This window comes from Daktulosphaira vitifoliae, unplaced genomic scaffold, assembly GCF_025091365.1.
Source record: "Daktulosphaira vitifoliae isolate Bord-2020 unplaced genomic scaffold, ASM2509136v1 Scaffold_4, whole genome shotgun sequence".
In the NCBI taxonomy this organism is placed as follows: Eukaryota; Metazoa; Arthropoda; class Insecta; order Hemiptera; family Phylloxeridae; genus Daktulosphaira; species Daktulosphaira vitifoliae.
Genome location: NW_026099575.1, coordinates 20,615,110 through 20,636,040, shown reverse-complemented (window position 1 = coordinate 20,636,040; position 20,931 = coordinate 20,615,110). Strand labels below are relative to the sequence as shown.

General features: G+C 26.1%; 1 protein-coding gene across 7 annotated transcripts in view; it reads left to right on the top strand.

Moving 5' to 3' along the window:
• Positions 1–20,931, top strand: part of LOC126904246 (muscle M-line assembly protein unc-89) — a 43,625-nt gene that overhangs the window by 22,207 nt on the left and 487 nt on the right. For 2 of the 7 annotated variants that reach the window (XM_050683117.1, XM_050683122.1), the window contains 27 exons: positions 1,147–1,269; positions 2,244–2,597; positions 4,434–4,610; positions 5,750–5,933; positions 6,010–6,140; positions 6,235–6,411; positions 6,477–6,749; positions 6,839–7,030; positions 7,095–7,472; positions 7,570–7,703; positions 7,775–7,977; positions 8,517–8,819; positions 10,847–11,007; positions 13,376–13,657; positions 13,736–13,925; positions 13,980–14,152; positions 14,221–14,517; positions 14,584–14,761; positions 15,114–15,334; positions 15,435–15,918; positions 15,978–16,181; positions 16,334–16,491; positions 16,627–18,663; positions 18,948–19,566; positions 19,696–19,935; positions 20,373–20,461; positions 20,533–20,713. In XM_050683117.1, coding sequence (XP_050539074.1) covers positions 1,147–1,269; positions 2,244–2,597; positions 4,434–4,610; positions 5,750–5,933; positions 6,010–6,140; positions 6,235–6,411; positions 6,477–6,749; positions 6,839–7,030; positions 7,095–7,472; positions 7,570–7,703; positions 7,775–7,977; positions 8,517–8,819; positions 10,847–11,007; positions 13,376–13,657; positions 13,736–13,925; positions 13,980–14,152; positions 14,221–14,517; positions 14,584–14,761; positions 15,114–15,334; positions 15,435–15,918; positions 15,978–16,181; positions 16,334–16,491; positions 16,627–18,663; positions 18,948–19,566; positions 19,696–19,935; positions 20,373–20,461; positions 20,533–20,713 — 8,143 coding nt within the window. Of the gene's footprint in view, positions 1–1,146; positions 1,270–2,243; positions 2,598–4,433; positions 4,611–5,749; positions 5,934–6,009; positions 6,141–6,234; positions 6,412–6,476; positions 6,750–6,838; positions 7,031–7,094; positions 7,473–7,569; positions 7,704–7,774; positions 7,978–8,516; positions 8,820–10,846; positions 11,008–13,375; positions 13,658–13,735; positions 13,926–13,976; positions 14,153–14,220; positions 14,518–14,583; positions 14,762–15,113; positions 15,335–15,434; positions 15,919–15,977; positions 16,182–16,333; positions 16,492–16,626; positions 18,664–18,947; positions 19,567–19,695; positions 19,936–20,372; positions 20,462–20,532; positions 20,714–20,931 lie in introns of those variants that run through there. The other 5 variants (XM_050683116.1, XM_050683118.1, XM_050683121.1 and 2 more) reach the window with 4 other exon arrangements.

Sequence of the window (20,931 nt, the reverse complement as noted above, 5' to 3'; positions counted from 1 at the left end):
CTTCGATAGATCGTTTTCTAGTTTGTAATTTGGTTAAACATACATGCATATTTAAATAGAATAATTTTTTGAATCATTATATTAAATTTCAAAATCATTTTATATTTTATTTATTAAATAAAATATATTACTCTGCCCAAGAGATTCAAACTTGATGTCCAAAAAATTTAAATACTCACATTTTGTACTGTAAAATTCTCTTTTTTTTCAAAGTATTTCTAAATATGTAATAAATTACACTTGAAAAAATAATTTTTATACTAAATGGTTCGTATTTAGTACAAATGTACATCCCTCAAAGTACTTGAATTTTAAAGACTATATAAATTGCGTGATTTAGATTCATTAATAATTATTATTAAGATAAAAATTTAAAAAAGTATTCCCAGGGTACTTAAAGAAAATTCTAACAAATATGCATATATTTTTCAATTCAAGTTGATAAAATTTTTGGAGATAAAGAGAGAGACCAAATTTTTTCTGAAAATTATAGATTGTAGAATACTATTCTGGAAAAAAAATCGTAATATTTTTTATATTTTTAAAGATATTGTAGGTGTTATAGTTAAAAAAGATACTGTGCTTTATTGGTTATATGATATAAACATTTTACATGATATTTATATCATGTAAAATCAGTCATTGATGTAATTAGTGGTTAAGGTAGTAAAGTTACAATTTGGGATCGCTAATTTTTGTTTGTAATAATAGTAGAATTTGGAAATATGCACTTTAAAAAATTGACTATTAAAATTCATAACGAGATAGCTATAAGTTGAAAGGGCTCCTTAAGATTCTTACTATGGGACCCTTAAGATCAAGATATCTTGAATCAGTGACGTAAATAGCCATGAGTTTTGATAGTATTTATTGAATATTCTTGTAGAATGAGATAAAAGAAAATTGTCAACATTTTGGAGAATGTATTTTATTATATACATAAAATAAATTCTTGCTTGTTGCAGTACTCCATAATAAAAAAATAGTTTAAAAAAAATTTAAATATATAATAAATAAGTTCCAAATTAGATTTGCTTTAAATGTATAATCACAATGAAAAAGAAATATGCTTTAATAATGCATGATGAAATATACAAGGATTCATCAAAATTTAGTGTTCATTATATATAAAATTAATATTTCTAGATTTTCTCTTGGTTGGTTAGTTCAGCAGAAACATTTTTAAATGAGCACAATTCCATGACTACAAATTTAAAAGAATCAAGAGAGTTTTTAAATACTCATAAAAAAATACTTAATGATTTAAGAGTGAGTTTAATCATTTATTTATAATAATATATATATTTATATTATAACAAAATAATATCACAGGTTCCCAAATAAATTGGTTTTATTTTTATCTAGATTTATCTAGTCTAAAGTACGTAAGTAAAGATATAAGTAATAAGATTAGATACTAAAATATCTAGTCTTATGTGTCTTATATGCTGAATTCAAAAACTCAAAGTAGCTATTAGCCTTAATATGAATTTCGGTTTTTAAATATTGGGCTATAGTAAATTGTTTTCATAATTTATTTTAATACCAGACAATTTATACAATAATACAAATGAGTCAGTTATAAATGTATCTTCACCAAATTCGTAAATTTGATTGTCATTTTAGGCATTGTAAAAATAGTTCACTTGATTCAAAACTATTAACACGAAAACGTGACCTAACCGTATGAAAAACAGAAAAAACTATTAAATATTATGGACTAATGATTTGTTTTTTTTAAGGAAATAATGATGTTGAAATTTTAAAAATCTATAAAAATTTTAACCATACCCGCTATAATTAGATTAAGTGTTTTCTTATCAATGGTGCTACCGAGTTATGGAAGCAAACAGGAATATATTGAAACTATTTTAATCGTTCTTTTAATTGGATACATTTTAATTAATTACTCTCCACCTAAGCCATGGGGTGCTGAGGATCATATGTTACTTATTACAATTTTTCTTGATACATTAGTTATACAAATAAAAACAAAAACTATTTTTGTAATATACTTGCGAAATTTTTTTTATTTGCAATTCTAAAATAGCGCCAAACACACAAATAAATCAAAATAGAATTTTTAAATGCTATTTACAACAAAATTATGCAATATAAAATTTAGAATATAGCTTATTGAATTTTTGAAACAAATGTGTAGTTTACCTATCAAAAAATATGTAAATGCTATAAATTATGAGCCCTGATCATTACAATGTACTAATACACATTTTATGTTTTAGACAAAAGGAATTGACATTAATGCTTTAGTAAGTTCTACTAGTTTACCGCCTTTAACATTCATTGATGTCGAAACTAGAGTGGAATTGGAAAATAAATCTTCTACGTTAAAAGATCACTGGACTTATTTGGATAGAATATTAAGTTGGAGGATAAATTTAGCTGAGCTTTTTGTGAAATTTTTTTCTATAGCTGAAAATCTTGATGTAGAATTTTCTAATTTGGATGAAATGATAGGAAAATACGATATTACTGATCAAAATTTAGATACTGGAAATAAACAATGGACAAATATCATGCAATTATATGCTCAGCTAAATAATACCGGAGATAAATGTTTACATCAATGCTCTCAAGTTAGTTAAATTATATTATCATCTAAATAAAATAAACATTTTTTTTTTTGATATCTTTAGTATAACAAGTTGTTCTTAAATTATTAGCGATGTAATACTTTTTAATTTCATATATTAATGCCTTGTAAAGGAGTTTACTTTGTTTTTTCAAATGAGAAATATATTTTGAATTGAAAAATTGTTTGAAGTTTTATTTTAATAGTAAATGACATTTGAATTTTTAACATAACTTTATTCATTTTTTAAGTATAAAACTTAAACATTTCAAATCTAAACTTTTTTTTCCAAAAATGTTCAAAATTAAATTAATTATTTACATGAATAATTATCTAGATGAAATTTTGATCAACACAAGCTTGTAAATTACTATTGAAACTGTCATAGTAAAAATAATTATCATCTCATATTAATGTATCAGTTATTATAGAAACCAATGAAATGAAAAGGACATTGACTGTTAATGTAATTGTGGGGGAGGAATTAGGGTATTATTTCTTCCGCTCAAGATAAAAATAAATACATTGTGAAGACACAATTTATATTTTTCTTTTAAAGGGAATATCTTAATTTTTATGTATATCGCCCTAAATGAAACCCTAGTAACGTCATTAGACTCTAATAATACTTTTTTAATACGTACTATAAAGATTAATTTGTTAGAAAATTTATCAAATAATATAAGATGATGTGTTCTATAAACGCAACTAGACTAAATTATTTTCACTTAAATATTAATTTTTCTTGTTTGAGTTAGTGTGAGAATAATTTTAGTATGTGTTTATTATTTGTTTACTATAAATTTAAACTAATATGAAGTAAAATGAGAGTTTTTAACTATTTTTATTTTATGAACATTTCTATTAAGGATATTTTAAAAATAATATAAAAAGTAAGGCCAGTTAAAATTTTTGTTTATTTTTTTCATACGTCTTTTGGCAGTGTCTGTGTTACACTAATTAGAACTCTTAGAAATTGGCTTTTGTAGTTATGGCTTGAAACTGATTAATTATGTAATGCTTTTCAAATGACGTAATAATTTTGTTTCAGTTAAATTAAAAGGTATATAAAAGTTGTCGTAGTTGTACTGAGGCCAGAACATTTTGTTAGTCAATTTGAAAAAATGTAGAGGACTTTTACAAATTTTCAGCAATGATAGTCAACTTATTTTGTTGTGTATTCTGACTTATTAGCCTTCTTTTTTTACTATAGCAACAATCTTTTGATATCATAAAATATATAAATATAAATTTATGATTATACTAACTTTAAATTTAACAGATAATTCAATTACTCTTTTATGAATAAAGTTTTTGTGAATGATTTAATTTTACTATCTATAAATTTTATCTATTGATTACTATCTATAAATTAGTTAAAATATTGCTAGGCGCAACGAATAAGGCAGTAATTCAAAAAATATACCCCTATTTAGTTAGTTATTGTTTCATTCGTCTACATTACAAAATTTTATTTTTTTTAAATTCTATTTTTTACTAATTTTTTGTTTTGTTTTATGTAAGACATCTCTAAGGCATTCGTAAATAGTGTAAAATAATAAATAATTATAATTATTTGATTATTCCTGATCAATAATTTTCATTGAAATATCGGAATTTAACAACATAAATAATTTGTTACATTGAAATAAGTTAAAATGAACTACTTAAGTATATTTCAGTTAATTGACTTGTGCTTAAACGGTTTTATATTTCAAATTTTTGATTTTAATTAGTTTTGTTAGTTATGGTAGGGGCCCATGTCTGGCAACTATCCTAAAATAGGAAGCAACGTCTCGCCATGGCTGTTTAATATAGTAACTGTTGCTGCCTGTTATAGACTGAAGACGTTCATCTTAAGATAGACGTGGCTCAAGAAAGAATAAAATCAGTGCTCGATTTGTTTGCGGATAGAAAAACCAAAACTACTTCCGTTTGGGAGAGTTGGCAACGGACGTTAGCCGAAAACAAATTGGATAAGGTGCTTTGGAAAGAAAACATGTGCGAGAGCAGTAAGGTAAAAAGACACTAAACAATTTGACGCATTGGATATTATTTGTAAATAAATACTGAAACTGAAGTTAAATGTATAATATATATTATTTTTTTATATTACACACAATACTATTTGATATCATGATCTGATTTATTCTTTGTTAGTTAATTCTTCAATTATTCTATTTTTTCTCTTAATTTCCATGTTTTATAAATTACTGGCTTAGATAAATGTTATTATTAGAATAATGTCAAATATTTCGTAATTCAGTGTGGCAATTTTTATTCATAAATACATAATAACATAACATAATAAACATAATATTGAATGTTATACATAAAATGTTTTATTTTTCATACTATACGCCCCTTATTTTATTTTTCATTAATTTTAATACTTTCTCTTTTATAAATATCATATTTTGTTTTTACGTTTCTCGAGTATTGATTCCATATTTCTTTTTATTTTGGACAACTTAAGAACAAGTTATCTAAAAATTTTGTTTATTAAAAAAATTTCGTTTTTATTTTCGAGTTAAAACCTTACTATAAATAAACAAATATTAAAAGAAATACACTAATTTTATTTCTTTAAACTATAAAACAGTTTCTTCAATTCTTCTTGTAGAAGCTTAAATAATAACTCAATAAAAACTAATAATCAAGTGGTTACTGAAAATTGTAATTCAACATTTAAAAGTAAATTAAATTTTTATTTTTAAATTTCATTTTTGAGAATATCATATTTTACACTATAATTATTGAAGCATTTAAATCGTTAGCTAAAAATATCTTTGTAGATATTTTAGTTTTAAGATAATTAAAAATTTTAAAGTTTACTAAAAACAGTGCTTTGAAGTATATATATATATATATATATATATATTAGATTGAAACGTGATTATAATGGTTATTAAAAACTTTGAATAACCTTGGTTAAATCCCTTAAAACTTTTAAATTTAAACGTACTCTATCACTTGCTGGACGAATGCCATAAACAAATGAAATAAGTTGTTTTAATACGTCAAGAGCTTTATTATAAGATTTGCAGAAATAAAATGATATTATATGAAAATATTACATAACCTTATGTTAATAAATAAAAGTTTATTATTTTCAATGAGTATTATATATTTTGATTATAAGTTGGTTTTTTTTAGACTGTTGACTGGGTATCTAAGTTGGAAACTCAGCTTTATCCCATCCTAAAAACAGAACCGTTGACAGTAGATCGACATATTTTAGAAGTAGAAAACAAATTAAATAATATATTACCTGAAGTTCAAAGAGCTCAAGATGAAATTGAAACTAGAGTTAGAACAGCAGAAGAGTTGATCGGAAAAGGTGATATAATTATTATTTTACAAAATGTATAAAATAAAATTTTAAATTGTTTAATTTATTTTTATTTATTAAATAGGAAATGTACAAGGAGAGAATATTTCCATTCCACCAAGATTAAAAGAACTTCATAGTCGTCTTATTAGTATCACTACTGAATACCAAAATCTTTTAGAAATGTTTTTGTCATTTTTTAACTCATTACAAAAGGTATTCTATAGTATTTTTGTTTTAAATTTCAAACATTAAGATAAGTTGATAGTGTTCAAAGATACTAAAGATTTTATGTATTGTGTCATTATAGTTCCATAATACTGTATGTGATGCTGAGAAAAGTCGACAAACTGAAATAATAAATTTAAAGTTGGATGAAGTTGAAGAATTGTATAAAAGTCATAACAAGTCACGACAAACTGTGCTTGACAATTTTAAAACAGTTTATGCAGAAAATATACGCCTAATGGATAAAATTAAGCAACAGGTAATATTAAATTAAAAAGTTAATCTTCATCGATAAATTATGATATTTATAATTTATTATTATAGGAACCTCAAAAATCGGCTGAACAAGACATGTATGTTGTGCGTTGTCTCATGGAAAATGAAAGGAATGTATGGGACCAATCGTGTGAAATATATTGTCAAAAAATTGAACAACAGCAGCAATTGAGTCAGTTTGACAATGATTTAATTCAGATAAACAACAATTTAAATGATTTATCTCAACAACTTGCTTCTACCAAAGGACAATACGGTTCAAATTTAGCTTCTGCTAAATCAGCGTCACTTGCTTTTCATTACTTTGAAAAAACGATATTGGTTAGTTATTTAGATAATATTATAGGAAATAATTTTAAATTAAATTATAACTTAATTCATTAGTCGTATACATGTATAAAATTGTTTAGCTTTTAGAACAGAGAATTGAAACATTTATTAGTGCTGCTAATTCGTTGATGAGTTTCGATCATACTAAGTCTGAACATATAAAAAAGGAATTGAGTCAATTGAAAAGTAAATGGGATACATTTCAGTCGCAAGTAGCAGAGAGCAGGATTCACATAGATGTGTGTGTTCAATACTTTTCGTTGATAGAAGAAGTAAATTTACTTTGTAAAAAAGCAATAACGATATTGTGTCATATTTATTATTTTGTTTTTATAGGCGCAACAATGGATTTATGAAGGTAGTAGAGTATTAATGAATATAGTTCAAAAATCAACTGATGTTAAATCACAAGATGAAGCTTTAATATTGTTAAACGAAATTGAATTATTTTTAAAGCCTAATGATAGAAAACAGGAAGAAAGAATTAATAAAATATACAAACTTGGGGAAGAACTTTATGGAAAACAAGATGTTACTGATGTTTCTAAAGTAGTAACTGAGAACCAAGAACTTCTAGATTCTTTTTCTTTGATATTTAAAGAGCTCAAATCATTTGATGAAAAATTTAAATCCGGAGATAATTTGGATGATCATAAACGTGAAGTTAACCAAATAATTGCAAACGCACATGAAGAAATTATGACATCAAATATGGTACTAATGCAACATAATAAACAATTGCTTTATACTATCTAGCCTATCTTGATGAATTTTAATTTTACGAAAAATTAATGAAATATTTAAATTACAGAATTCTAAATCAATCAAAAATACTATACCCGAAAAAAAGAAACTTCATGAAAATATTAAACTAAATCCTAATATAATAAAGCCATTGCAAGACTGTACAGTTAATGAAGGAAAAAAAATTTCTTTAGAATGCAGGTAAAAATTTATTTTATTGTTGAACATACAATTATACAATATAAGTAAATTTTGTGTCGTTAAATATATAGTATTGAAAGCAAACCTTCAAAAGTTACTTGGTTTAAAGATGGGATTGCAATTGAAAATAACCCAGACTACCAAACTACTATAATTGATAATCTATGTATTCTTACGATTGAAGAAACATTTGTAGAAGACTCCGCTAGTTACACGTGTAGAGTTGATAATGATTCCGGTTATAGTGAAACATCCGCTTATTTAACTGTAAAAGGTATTACTTTAATAACATTTAATTAATTTAATTTGACTTATCATTGAAGCTATACAAGGTGATTGATTTATCATTAATCAAAAAATTTATTTACATTTTATAATCTTTGTTGGAAGTCAGACGCGATTGTTATTATTTTTATCACTGGTCATTTCACAGACATACTCTGCAATCCGCTTAGAAATAAAAATATCAATAACTTTCGAAATACTGCCGCAAAAGTTGTTATCCACCAGTTAATTTTTTTATTAGATTATTATCTATTGAATGAACTAATTAATTACATGTATTGTAATTTGAGAAAATAAAGTTGACACCCTTATAAATAATTATTAAGGTATTAGGAATGAATATAAAAAATACTTAATAATTAATAAATTGAGAAAAACATGTATCTAAAATAAATCAAATAAAAAATCTTCAATTTTATTTTCCTTTTTTGATTAATTAAGTGGTTCATAAATGAATCACCCTGAATTATAATAATTTTTTTGTGGATTTAATTAAATTTAAACATTTTATGTTATTGTTTTTAATAGAATGTCAACCTGAAAGCCAAATGTGTCCATCAGTTTTCACCAAATTACTATCTGATTTGATAGTTGACGAAGAAGAACCATGCTTGTTATCATGTAAAGCTGAAGGAAATCCTTTGCCTACAGTTCAGTGGTATAAAGACGATATGTGCATTGAAAATAATCCAAAATATCAAATTACTTATAATAATGGTGAAGCATTGCTAAAAATTGAACGTGTACATTTGTATCATAAAGGAAAATACATATGCGTAGCTACCAATAAACTTGGTTCAGACTCTACTTCCTCTAAGTTGTTAGTTAATGGTATGTACAAATATTATTCCTAGGGGTTGGAATAAAAAAAAAATGTTTTATTAGTTATAATATTTACAATTTAACGATTTTATTTGTTTAACATTTTTGGTTTAACGTCAGATGGGTTTATAACATAATTAACTGCCATATGCAATTTAAGGCAAGTAACTAACTTTTTCTTGCATAGGATTTTTTAACTTCGATGCGAAGCTGAAAAGGTATTGGTTTTACTTTAATGTAATTTTTTTTTTTTTGTGTCTGTTACCACTTTTTTTCAGCTCTCACGGAACAGATTTTTTTGAATGATACGTCAAAAGATCAAAAATCGTATCTAGTTGAAGACATTACCCTCAAAATTTGAAAAAATTTCCCTCGTTCCCCGTAAATGGGGGAGACCTCCAAAAAAATTACAAATTTAAAAAACCCAGCACAGGGGAATCACGGCACAGTGGTGACGTAGCATAGTTGGATCAAGTATAATGATATCTGATAATGATTAAAATCACTATAAAAAAAAACGCTTCGATGCAAATCTTTAGATAGTGTTTAGTTATAAAAAATTGATGGATTATTCCAAAAGCTACATGATCTGCTATTTCCTTATTAATATCCTGATTAAGATAAAGTATGTCGAATAAAAAAGGGATTATTAAAAAATATTATTTCTCATAAAAAAATTGTGTTGAAGAATTGTGATTTCCCCTATTTACGGGGAACGAGGGAAATTTTTTCAATTTTTGAGGGAAATGTCTTCGACTAGATACGATTTGTGATCTTTTGACGTATCATTGAAAGAAATTGGTTCTATGAGAGCTGAGAAAAAGTGGTAACAGATACAAAAAAAAAACATATAGTAAAATTAATACCTTCTCAGCTTCGCATCGAAGCTAAAACTGTCATAACTTTTTCAAAAATGAACGAATCAATATATTTTTTTTTATAGATGCTTGATGTCTTTACCTTTCATTTGATATATTTTTTTTATAAATCTGACCCTTTATGTGCCCATAGATGGGGATTTAAAATGACAACTTGTTCACAAAAAATTTACTTTTACACTTAATTTTTGAAAGTGTTCCGGAAAGTCTGACACTTTTATATACAGGGTGATTTTTTTATCATAACCCACTCAATTACTTGCAGAATAATAATAATTTAAACATTTTTTTTTTTATTATCTTTAGTTACACATTATTCTTGAATTATTAACTATGTAATACTTTTTAAGATCATCCCTTATGCCTGGTTAGGGTGTCAACTTTGTTTTTTTAAATGGTAACACATATTTTTAATTTAATAAAATGTTTGAGTTTTTAATTTAATAGTAAATGGCATTTGAATTTTTAATATAACTTTATTAGCTTATTAGATATAAACATTTAAAGTTTCAAATTTTTGAGTTAATATACATGTATAATACACATGGGATTGTAAATACAGGTAGCTAATTGGATTTTTATGACATTGCTGTCTCAGTCACGGATTGTTTATTATCAATTATGATTATCAATAGATATACTTTCTGTATTGTCAGTTAGTGTATTTATAAACTNAGGCACATTGTTATGAGTTTATAAATACACTAACTGACAATACAGAAAGTATATCTAATGATAATCATAATTGATAATAAACAATCCGTGACTGAGACAGCAATGTCATAAAAATTCATGTAACTTTTGGAGTAATCCATTATTTTTTAAATTAAACACTATCTACAGACTCGCATCGAAGCGTTTTTTATGATAGTGATTTTAATCACTTTCAGATATCATCTATACTGGACCCAACTATGCCACGACCTCACTGTGCCGCCACCCCACTGCGCTGGGTTTTTTGTTTAACAGGAATCGTTTTGTGTTACACGTAGTGTTATGTTTAACAATATTTTATGTTTATTCATATAAAATATTTTAGTTTTTTTGATTAGGTTTTAACATTTTTAGTTTTAAACATTATAAATATAACATTATTTCCAACGTTTTTCTTATCTAAAATTCTTATCGAACAAATAAATTTTTTAATTTTACTAATAGAAAAATCACAAGAAACGCCAAAATTTATCATGCCATTATCAAATGTTATGGCAAGAGCAGGGCAGAAATTAAAACTAGAATGTGAAGTAGAAACAAATGATTCTCCGACATTAATATGGCTCCTAAATGGGAAAATGATGAAAGAAATAAAAGACTTTAAAGTAACTAAACATTTTAATATATATAAAAATTTTATTTTATTATACAAGAACATATGACAAAATGAATATCTTAATATTTGATTATTCATATTATATTATTTGTTATAAATAAAAAGATAAATTGAAGACCTATATATAATAGTTTTTATGAAATTAATACTTTGAAACAAGTAAAATTTTAGTTTAAAAATGTCATATATTTGTTGGTAAAATAATGTTTTTGAAAACACATTTTTTTACCATTGAAATAAAAATTATATATTGAATAATATCATCAATAGTAACAAGAAAATTGTAATAAATTAAAATCGATTTTAGAAAATTAAATTTAAAGTGTTTATCCTTTAAGGGATGAAAAAATATCAACAATATTATCATTTTTAATGTTAGATGACGATTTAAAATTATTTTGGTATTAAAAACTCATAATAATTGTATTAAGTTGCAAGAAAACTTAAATAGATTTGCTAATTTGTATATTGATAAAGATCTTTCAGTCAATGCAAGTAAATGTTCTCAGAAATAATTTCACCGATGTTGTTATTTAATAATAAATATTTATAACATATAATATTAAACATTGAAGCATTAGCCAATGCTGAAAAAATTATTTAAGAGTGTCCGTATTTCAAATATATTTTTTAGATGAAAGGGCTCTTAGTTTTTAGTACACTGATCGTTCAAAAATTTTATCGATAACACTTATTACCGTCAGTATTTTTCATTTTAAAATCTGACATTTTTACAAGATCTGTCCAGAGATCATCCAAAGATATCCTTAAAAATTCGTTGAAATCTGTTGATTTTTGACCGAGATGTGAGTTTTTTCAAAATCCACTGACATAGTTTTTAGCAAGTTATAATTTTGATTTCTGCATCTCAATATGGTTTAAATTTTATGTAGTTTTCATTAATAACACGGAATTTATAGATTGTTTTTAATGATCGTTAATTTTCTTTCGTCTAGCTATTTTTTTACAATAATATTAGTAGATTGTTATGAAGTATAATTGTGAATACATCTAAATATTTTGGAGNTATAATACAGTAGACGCCGCTTATAAGAATCACGGATATAAGGTTCAGTCGCTTATTAGACTCAAAATCGTCTGGAACGGTCCGGACNTAAATTATTATTTAATTTAAAAGTGGGACTAAATTTCTGGTCAACTGCTTTTGGGTTTTTGGAATACTTTTTTGGCACAACACTAATCGTGCCAAGCGTAGCCGGATAGTCCTACTAAAATTAGTGGTTTACCACCTGTAAGGACAGCTCGAAGGGCCTAACGCGCTGTAGGTTCGTAAGACCCACAGGGCACCTAGTCTTGAGAGAGGTCCATCTAGACCAGGCCTAGTAAATAATACTAAGCTAGAATGATTTAATAATGTAAAAGATTTATGTATTTTTAGGTAAATTGTAAAACATATTAATACGTTTTGTGCAACTATTGCAACTAACTTAAATTTTATTTAATTTAATTGTGATGATTTTAAAGATGTTCAATGTTTAACAGTGCTTTATTCTGTTCTAGTACGCATAGGTTAGAATTTTTTTCTGTGATATGTAGCCATAATCAAGTAGGTCTTTATTTGGAAAAAAAATTAAAAAAGTACAAAATAATTAACTTAATATGTTGCGTTTAATTCTAATAATTAGGTCATCCTAAAGTTAATGTTGAACGTCACTGTAACTTAATTTCTTTGAATTCAAGACGTTTATATAATAATTTATATTATATTTAAAAAAATTTATATAGTTTTATCGATGACAAGGAACTTCTCTTTAAAAGTGACTTTTGTATTGCCTTATTTAAATACACGGAATCATATTTTTCATATCGAAAATTAAACTAAATACTATATTACCAATAGGTCCAATGAATCATGTGTTAAGTAATAATTTCTTATTATAAAATTACAATTATTGTAATAAGATTATTTTTTTCATAATTATCTCAAGTTGTATTTTGTATCCAAAATGTATAGTATTTAAAAGTGTTCATGAATTTTTTTATTTTTTGTTATATATATTATTAACTAGTTTAACTTTTTTTTATTATACTTTACTATTTTTCTTTCTATGAGGCATTTATTTTTAATAAATTAATATAATATTTTAGAACTTTCTACTTACAAAAATTAAAATTAAAATTGCTAATAGGTTCCTAAAACTAAGTGATTTATCTTTAGTTGAATACTCTGTGTATTTATATAAAAATATACATACTTTTTATCTATCTTTTTATATCACTTTAAAATTTTATTTTAAAACCAATTTTTATTTTACCCTATCTTCTGTTTTTTCCTAGATTCTTTTACTCATAAATTTTATAATACATAAATTAATCATAAAGTTTAATCATTTTAGAATCCTGAAAATCGTGGAAAAATTAATCTAATAATTCCAGAAGCTTATCCAAAAGATGCTGGTACTTATACTCTTATAATCAAAACAAAATATGGCGAGGTATCAAGTTCATGTCAGGTATCTGTCAAAGGTATTTTACCGAACGAAACCTCGGATTCTGAAATTACTTGTGATATTGATCCAGTGAAACCATCAATTCTTTCTCCTTTAAGTGAACAAACTGTTACAGAAGGACAAAGCGTATATTTAAAGTGTGTAATAATTGGCCAGCCAGAACCTGAGGTTAAACCTTAAGATTAATTTTTTTTATTAAGTATACAAAATTATTATATTATTGTTAACAATGAACGAATTATTTAGGTAATCTGGTATCACGATGGAAAACCTGTTAAAGAATCAAAAGATATCCAGCTATTATTTCAAGGTGATCAATGCTCCTTAGTGATTAAAGAAGCATTTGTTGATGATGCTGGTGAATATAAAGTAATTGCTATAAATTCTGCAGGGGAAGCCAGCAGTATTGGTTTTTTGAAAATACAGCCTAGACCAAGTTTGTTTTTTTATTGGTATTTCAATCTTAAATTTAATGATTAATTTTTAGTAGATTTGGATCTTGATAAACTTGTTGAGGCCCCCAAATTCATTAAATTACTCTCAGATGTATTAGTTCGAGAAGGAGATCCAATTACTTTAGAGTGTAACGCAAATGGGTGCCCAAAACCAGAATTTAAATGGATAAGAAATACTGTTGAAATCAAGCCTGACCATAGAATAATTGTAATGATAAATGTATTTTTATTTTTTCTTATATAATAAAAATAACAATTTTTCTTGCTTAAATCCAGCTAAGTTCGAACGAAGATGGTACTGCAATACTTCATATACCAAAAGCTTTACCGATTGATAAAGGTCAATATACTGTTAGAGCAACAAATACAGCTGGAGAAGCCAAATGCTTTTCACATGTAATTGTAAAATCGACTTCATCATTTGATATAGCAAATATCGGCGTTTCTAATGAAATAAAATATGAAGAAAAATTGGAGAAACCTGTATTCATAGAAACATTTACTGATGCAATAGTTTTTTTGGGTGACTTTGTCAAATTTGAGTGTATTGTTGTAGGTAAACCTACTCCGAAGGTCAGTTTTGAATATTTATTATTGGTTATTTTAAATTATAAAAATAAGAAAATAATTAAAAATTAGGTTCGATGGTATTTCAATTCGAAACCAGTAAGTGGAAAATCATTTTTAGTGTCAATTAGTGGTGACCGGCAGGTACTTACAATTCCCGCAACTGAGTTTGAACATAATGGGTTAATTGAATGTATAGCAGAAAATGAAGCTGGTAAATGCAGCTGTATATCTCAATTAAAAATCAAAGGTATTACTAGAATTATACTATTAATTATAATGAAATGTTACTCAAATAAAGATTATTATTAACAATGATGTTTTTAAACGCACTATTTAAATACCTCAAGAGATACATTGGTTAAAAAAATTATATATACATATTATTGCGGTAGACGAATGAAGTCTGAGTAACTAAGTTCTAAAAATACACGTCTTAGTTGCGTTCATTTACACTGAACGCATTTTTATTTTATAGTCAGCATCGAGCGTGGTACCATTTGTATGCATCTTTCATATAATAAATAATTTATTCTTAAATTATATAATAATAATTCCTTAAATTTAAAATAAAACGCTAATATATATTTTTTTTATTAAAGAACAAGAAACGCTTTCATTAATCATGGAAAATAATAAAAATAACGAGCAAAAATCCACAATTGCAGAAACTTTTGAAAGATGTTCTAATTGTGACATAAAAAATTCAATGCTTATGTCATCATCATCGACTAGTTTTGGTGATAGTAATTTTAAAGAAGCTTCCTTTGATTCACAAATGAAAAAACAATCTCTTCAGTTAGGAGATAATACTCCTGTACAAGTAAATAAATAATGTTTATCATATATATTTAAATAAGCTAATAAATAAATTAATTAAGAACTGTTTATTTACTTTTTATTTTTGTGTTTGTGTACATTAGTGTGAATTATTCCAAACCAAAGAATATTATAATATTGATGGGCAAAAGAGTCATCATGGAACTGATTATAATTCCACAAATGCTTTTGATGGATATCAGTCATCATTTTTTGAGATATGTTCTACTCAACAAGATACTAAGAAAGATAATAAATTAATATCATCAACTGAAAAAAATATTATAAAGCAGAATCGTAAGCCTACAGCTCCCCGTTTCATTTCTCCACCACAAGGGAAAATTGCAGAACAAGGCGATGACGTATTTTTAGAAGTAATAATTGATAGTTATCCTCTATCAGTTATAACGTGGAGTAAAAATGGTGTAGATATATTCCCAGATGGGAAAAAATTTATTGTTACGAACCAAGTTAACAAAAATCGTTTGGATATTAAATGTTTGTGTGTTGAAGATGGTGGTCATTATACGTGTAAAGCTATTAATGATGCTGGCAGTACAAGTTGCACAACTGATATTATTGTTAGAAGTGAGTGTACATTATAATATCAATTATCTTCAGCATCAACTATTTTTTTCAATTTCTAGAAAATGTATTTCCTCCTGTCATGTGCCGAAGATTAATACCTAATACTATTGGCGAAGGAGATAGAGTTGTTTTAGAAGTCGAAGTTACTGGTACACCAGAACCTACAATAAATTGGTATTTTAATAACCAATCTTTGGTTTTTCCATCAGAAAATTTTAGGTTAAGACAACAAGGAAACTGTAGTGCAGTTATTATTGAAAAAGGTATAACTACAATTTTTTTTTAAATTATAAATATTATAATACTATATATACATTAAATTCACATCTTTTTGAATATACTTTAAGTAATTATGAATTTAATATAGGAACTTAAAGTATAACAATATGTTTTAAAAATGTATTTTAATATTTAGCTACTTCAATTCATGCTGGAGAGTATAAAGTAATAGCTAAAAATGAAGGAGGTGAAGCAGTTAGTTGTGCTGATTTGCGAATTGTTCAGCCAATACCTGATGTTGACATGAATTTATCTTTGTCGTCCGAATGTGACAAAGCAGATAGAGTTAATTTTGTAAGTTAATCGTTTTTTTTTTGTTTATAAATTTTAAAGAAATAATGTTTTTTTATTACAATGAATATTTAATTTTTCATCGATAAATAATTTACTAAATTTTTATAATCTTATTGTTTGTATCGATGTGAATAGGATTACTACAAAAGCATAGTACCATCAAATAATTCATATAAATTCCGTAAAATTAGCAAAATTGAGGAAAAATCGCTCATTTCAAAGTCTATTTTTCATAAAGAAACAATTAATAACACTGAAAATTCATCTGTAGAACATAGTAATTTAACTGGTGGTTTGGAAAATACTACAATTAACAATGAAGTAAATAAAAAACAGATTACTTCTCAGAATGAGAATGTGGAAGATATATCTATTTCAAAGAAAAGTGCTCTTCAATTTTTTAAAAATGTAATTGAGGAAACCAAAGAAAAACAAGGGACGTTCATTGAAAATGCGAGAAATTTAAGTCCAAACACAACAAAAAACCTTCATAGCGCAAGGAGTACAAAATCAAGTGTTGTTTTAACTCCTAAAGCTTTTAACGAGGAAGAAAAATTATTGAGTAGTACATATAATAAATTAAATGGGACAGAAGTCATTTTAGAACCTGGTACTCCGCCTACTTTTGATTACATGCCAAGAACACAAGTAGTAAAGAATGATCAAATGACTGAACGACTTAAAAAATTATCAATTAATCAAAAATCATTGTCACCTGATCAAATTCCTTCTGGTGCTGTAAGAATTTTTCCAAATGTTGCTACAGAAAAAAAACAAGAAATTTTTGAAGAAACATGCATAAAAAAAAAAGTAATCAAATCAAATATAAGTGAAAATATTTCGAGTATTAAGTATTCGAATATGCCAGAATTACAAACAGAACATAATTCTCCATTATTACGTCCACAAGCTGATATTAATGTGAGGCCAGGCTCACCTAGACCATCTGCAGAAGCAATAACTATGGAAAAGCTTTGGTCAAAATCAAAATCTCAAAATACTCCAACTTCGTGCATTTCGCCTAAATTAAAAACCTATTCATCGTCTGAAACGCAATCTTATTTTACTGCCACCGAGGCCGTGGAAAACAATGGAAAAGTAGTTATAAATGAAGGCAGAGAAGAAAAATTAGGTAGTATCAATATAGAAAGTAATGGAAAAAATGTACACGAAAAGTTCGAAAATATCACAATTGGTTCTACAAAAAATGTTGAATCACCACGCTCGTCATCAGCAAAATTGTTTTATGAAAAAATATCTCCAAATACAATTATGAAAAATAAATGTTCTACTCCAGATTTTACCCAGAACACATTACAATCAGAGTTAGCATTAAATTGTCAACATGAATTTTCTAAAAATAGTAAATTAAGCCAATTCACAAATAAAATTAATCACATTGATAATAATGTAGATAAGTATAATTTAAAAAATACTACACCTATATTTTTACAACAGAAAAAAAATCAAATCAAACATGTAGAAGCTCCTAAATTTAATTCTAAAAGTTCAACCTTACCTAGAGTCCACAGTGAAGACTCTAAAAAAAATTTGAAGCCTCAATCGCCTACCTTGTTTAATGATCACTTTAAAAATAAAACATATTCGTCAGTTGAAAGTCATTCTAATTTTTTAAAACAAATTGATCATGATGGATTAGTTTTAGAATCAGAACATAAAGAAGTTGGAGGACAAGTTAATAATGATGGCGTGCAAAAAACTTTTGAATCATTTTCACATAATTTTAAGACGCCCACCAAAAACATCGAATTTCAAAGAAATCAAAATAAAGCCAACTCAATTAAAACTATGCATAAATTTTTTGAACAAAGTGGATCATCTAGTTCAGCTACATATTCTAGACCATTTAGTCGAATGAAGGTGCGAAACAGTGATAGTGAATTTGAAAGTGAAACTGAATTGTCAAAATATATTGTTGATCAATACTCTGATGTACCCTCTAGTAAATTTCAAAGAAAGTCATATTCTGCTTCATCCCAAGTTCAAGAAACTAAAGCAACCCCTTCTGTAGTACTTCAAAGTCCAGTAAAAGATAGTGGTTATGTTGCTGATACGGACGAGCCAAGAAGCATACAAAGTGATGTTACTACCAACAGTTTACAAAATAGTTTAAGAAAAAATGTGGGGTTCCAAAGCTCATTTTTAAAGAAGGTTTGATCAAAAAATGTTTGGAGATTTAATTAACAGTGTGAAGTGTTATATTTGACATCTGAACAAACTTTTTTTTAATTAAGTTTTTTTTTATAATAAAATAATATAGATTTCTTAGAAATTTTAATATTAACTTGTATTGAACAGTTTCCTTTATGAAACTAATTTTTGTATTAATTTGTGTATTAATTATTTCCATTCTAACAAATACGTTCATTAGAATAAGGCCGCTTCGAAAAATTATTATTAATTAAAACGTTGATTAATTTTTAGTAATTTTACAGGCAGAATTTTTTGAAAATGAGCGACATTATAACCCACAGCCACCTCAATGGGTAAATAAAAATAATCAACTAAAAACCCATATTCGTAGCCCAGCAAACTTTATTGAAGGTAATTTTCACAAAAGTGACTGTGAAAGTGATCACGAATCAAATAGAAGATCTCAGTCCATTTGGCGGCCTTGTGATTCAGAATCAAAAGAATCTATGTATAAGCTTGTTAAACCTAGTTTTCAACAACCCTTTAAATCTGTAGAAACACCTAATTATCAAGTCCGCAACACTCGCATTCAATTAAAAGATATTACTGAACCTGAGTTTCAGTTAAAACCAGGAACACCCCCTGAAATTGGATTTGCTCCTTATTCGAATTCTCAAAAAATAGTTTGTTTTAATGACTACACTGAAAACGGTAATGTTCAAAATAATCTAAAATCTGAAAATGGACATAACTCTATAAATTATCAAGATACGTTGGAAAAGAAGGCTGAAGCAATAAGATTGCAGAGAGTAAACGAAATGAGGAGAAGATTTGAACAGAAATCATTTGTACCCACTAATGAAACTAATTCCTTTCAAACAATTTCATCACAAAGTGTCAATTCTTCAGATGCTTTTATAGGTAATTTTTTTTAATTTATATACGGCTTCAGCATTTTGCTAAGTTAGCAATTAGTTGTCAGCTATGTAAATAAAATTTTGCAATAAAAAATGTTGCATTATTCCCATAAATGAGTCTTATATACTATAGGTACTAACCAAATTTATTGTTTTAAAATCGATCTACCGTGTTACAAATACGATTTTGGATACAAATTCGGTATAGCATATCCTAAACAAATTGGAAACAACAATACACTCAACCGTAGTAGTGTCTATTTTAGCGTTCCAGTTGTGCATAAATCTTCAAACCACATGCAAAAACGCTCGAATGAAATGATTAAATATTATAATTCTTATACAAGTGTGGAATATATTAATAAAATTGCAGGTGAAATTGATAATAATTATATTGTATTCTTCAAATTAATTTTGAATTTCTGTAGAAATATCTTGTTATTAGCTTTTTTTTTACATCTACTTATTAGGTATAGATCATCTTTGAAATTCATATTGTACTTATCTATTAGCATCTATGTATCTTTTTTTTTTTTAGCTTTGTATTAGTGTATTTGCTTTATGTATATTTTTTATTTACTGTAATTTTATATAGAATTCAATGCTTAGCCTATGTTTACGACTATTCACATTGCTTTGAACTTCTGCAGTTGGTTAAAACTATTTTTCTCTGTAAGTAAGATATATGTGTGCGTGTGAGCTTTGAGTGAAATCCTTTTTGGTTTCTAATTAACCAAAATGTTATAATTAGTTAATATTTTTATCATAAGTGTAATTAATTTGCCTATAAAGCCTTGAAAATATTTATAGATGGCGCCGTTATTAGCCCCATTCACCAAAAAGAACTGAATACAGCAATACCTTTAGATCCTTCTCATAGTATACCAATATTTATGACTGTAAGTTAAGCTCTTTTTACCATTTATAATTTTTATATTATATTATATATTAAATGTTTTACGGGATATAGCCGTTAAAAGATATAGCAGTAGTTAGCGGTAAAACTGCCAGATTTGAATGCATAGTACAAGGTGAGCCTATTGAAAATATAGTGTGGATGTGCAACGGTCAAGTGCTAAGTAATTCAGACTGCTATCAAATGGAATATAGAAACGGTGTTTGCAAATTATTGATTCCGAAGGCGTATCAATGTAAGCCTATTTTTTTATTATTAAAGACTATATACTTAAAAATTGATTAGTTATTGTTAAAATAATAATAACTAAAACTTAAAATTTTAGCAGCCTAAATGTATTTTAATTATTCATTCAATTTAGTATTTTTTTAAATTCATTAATTATTTTAATAAATCCTTTTCAAATCGGGGTTTTAAGTCACAAAATAATGTTTTCAAATAAAAAATAGCTAC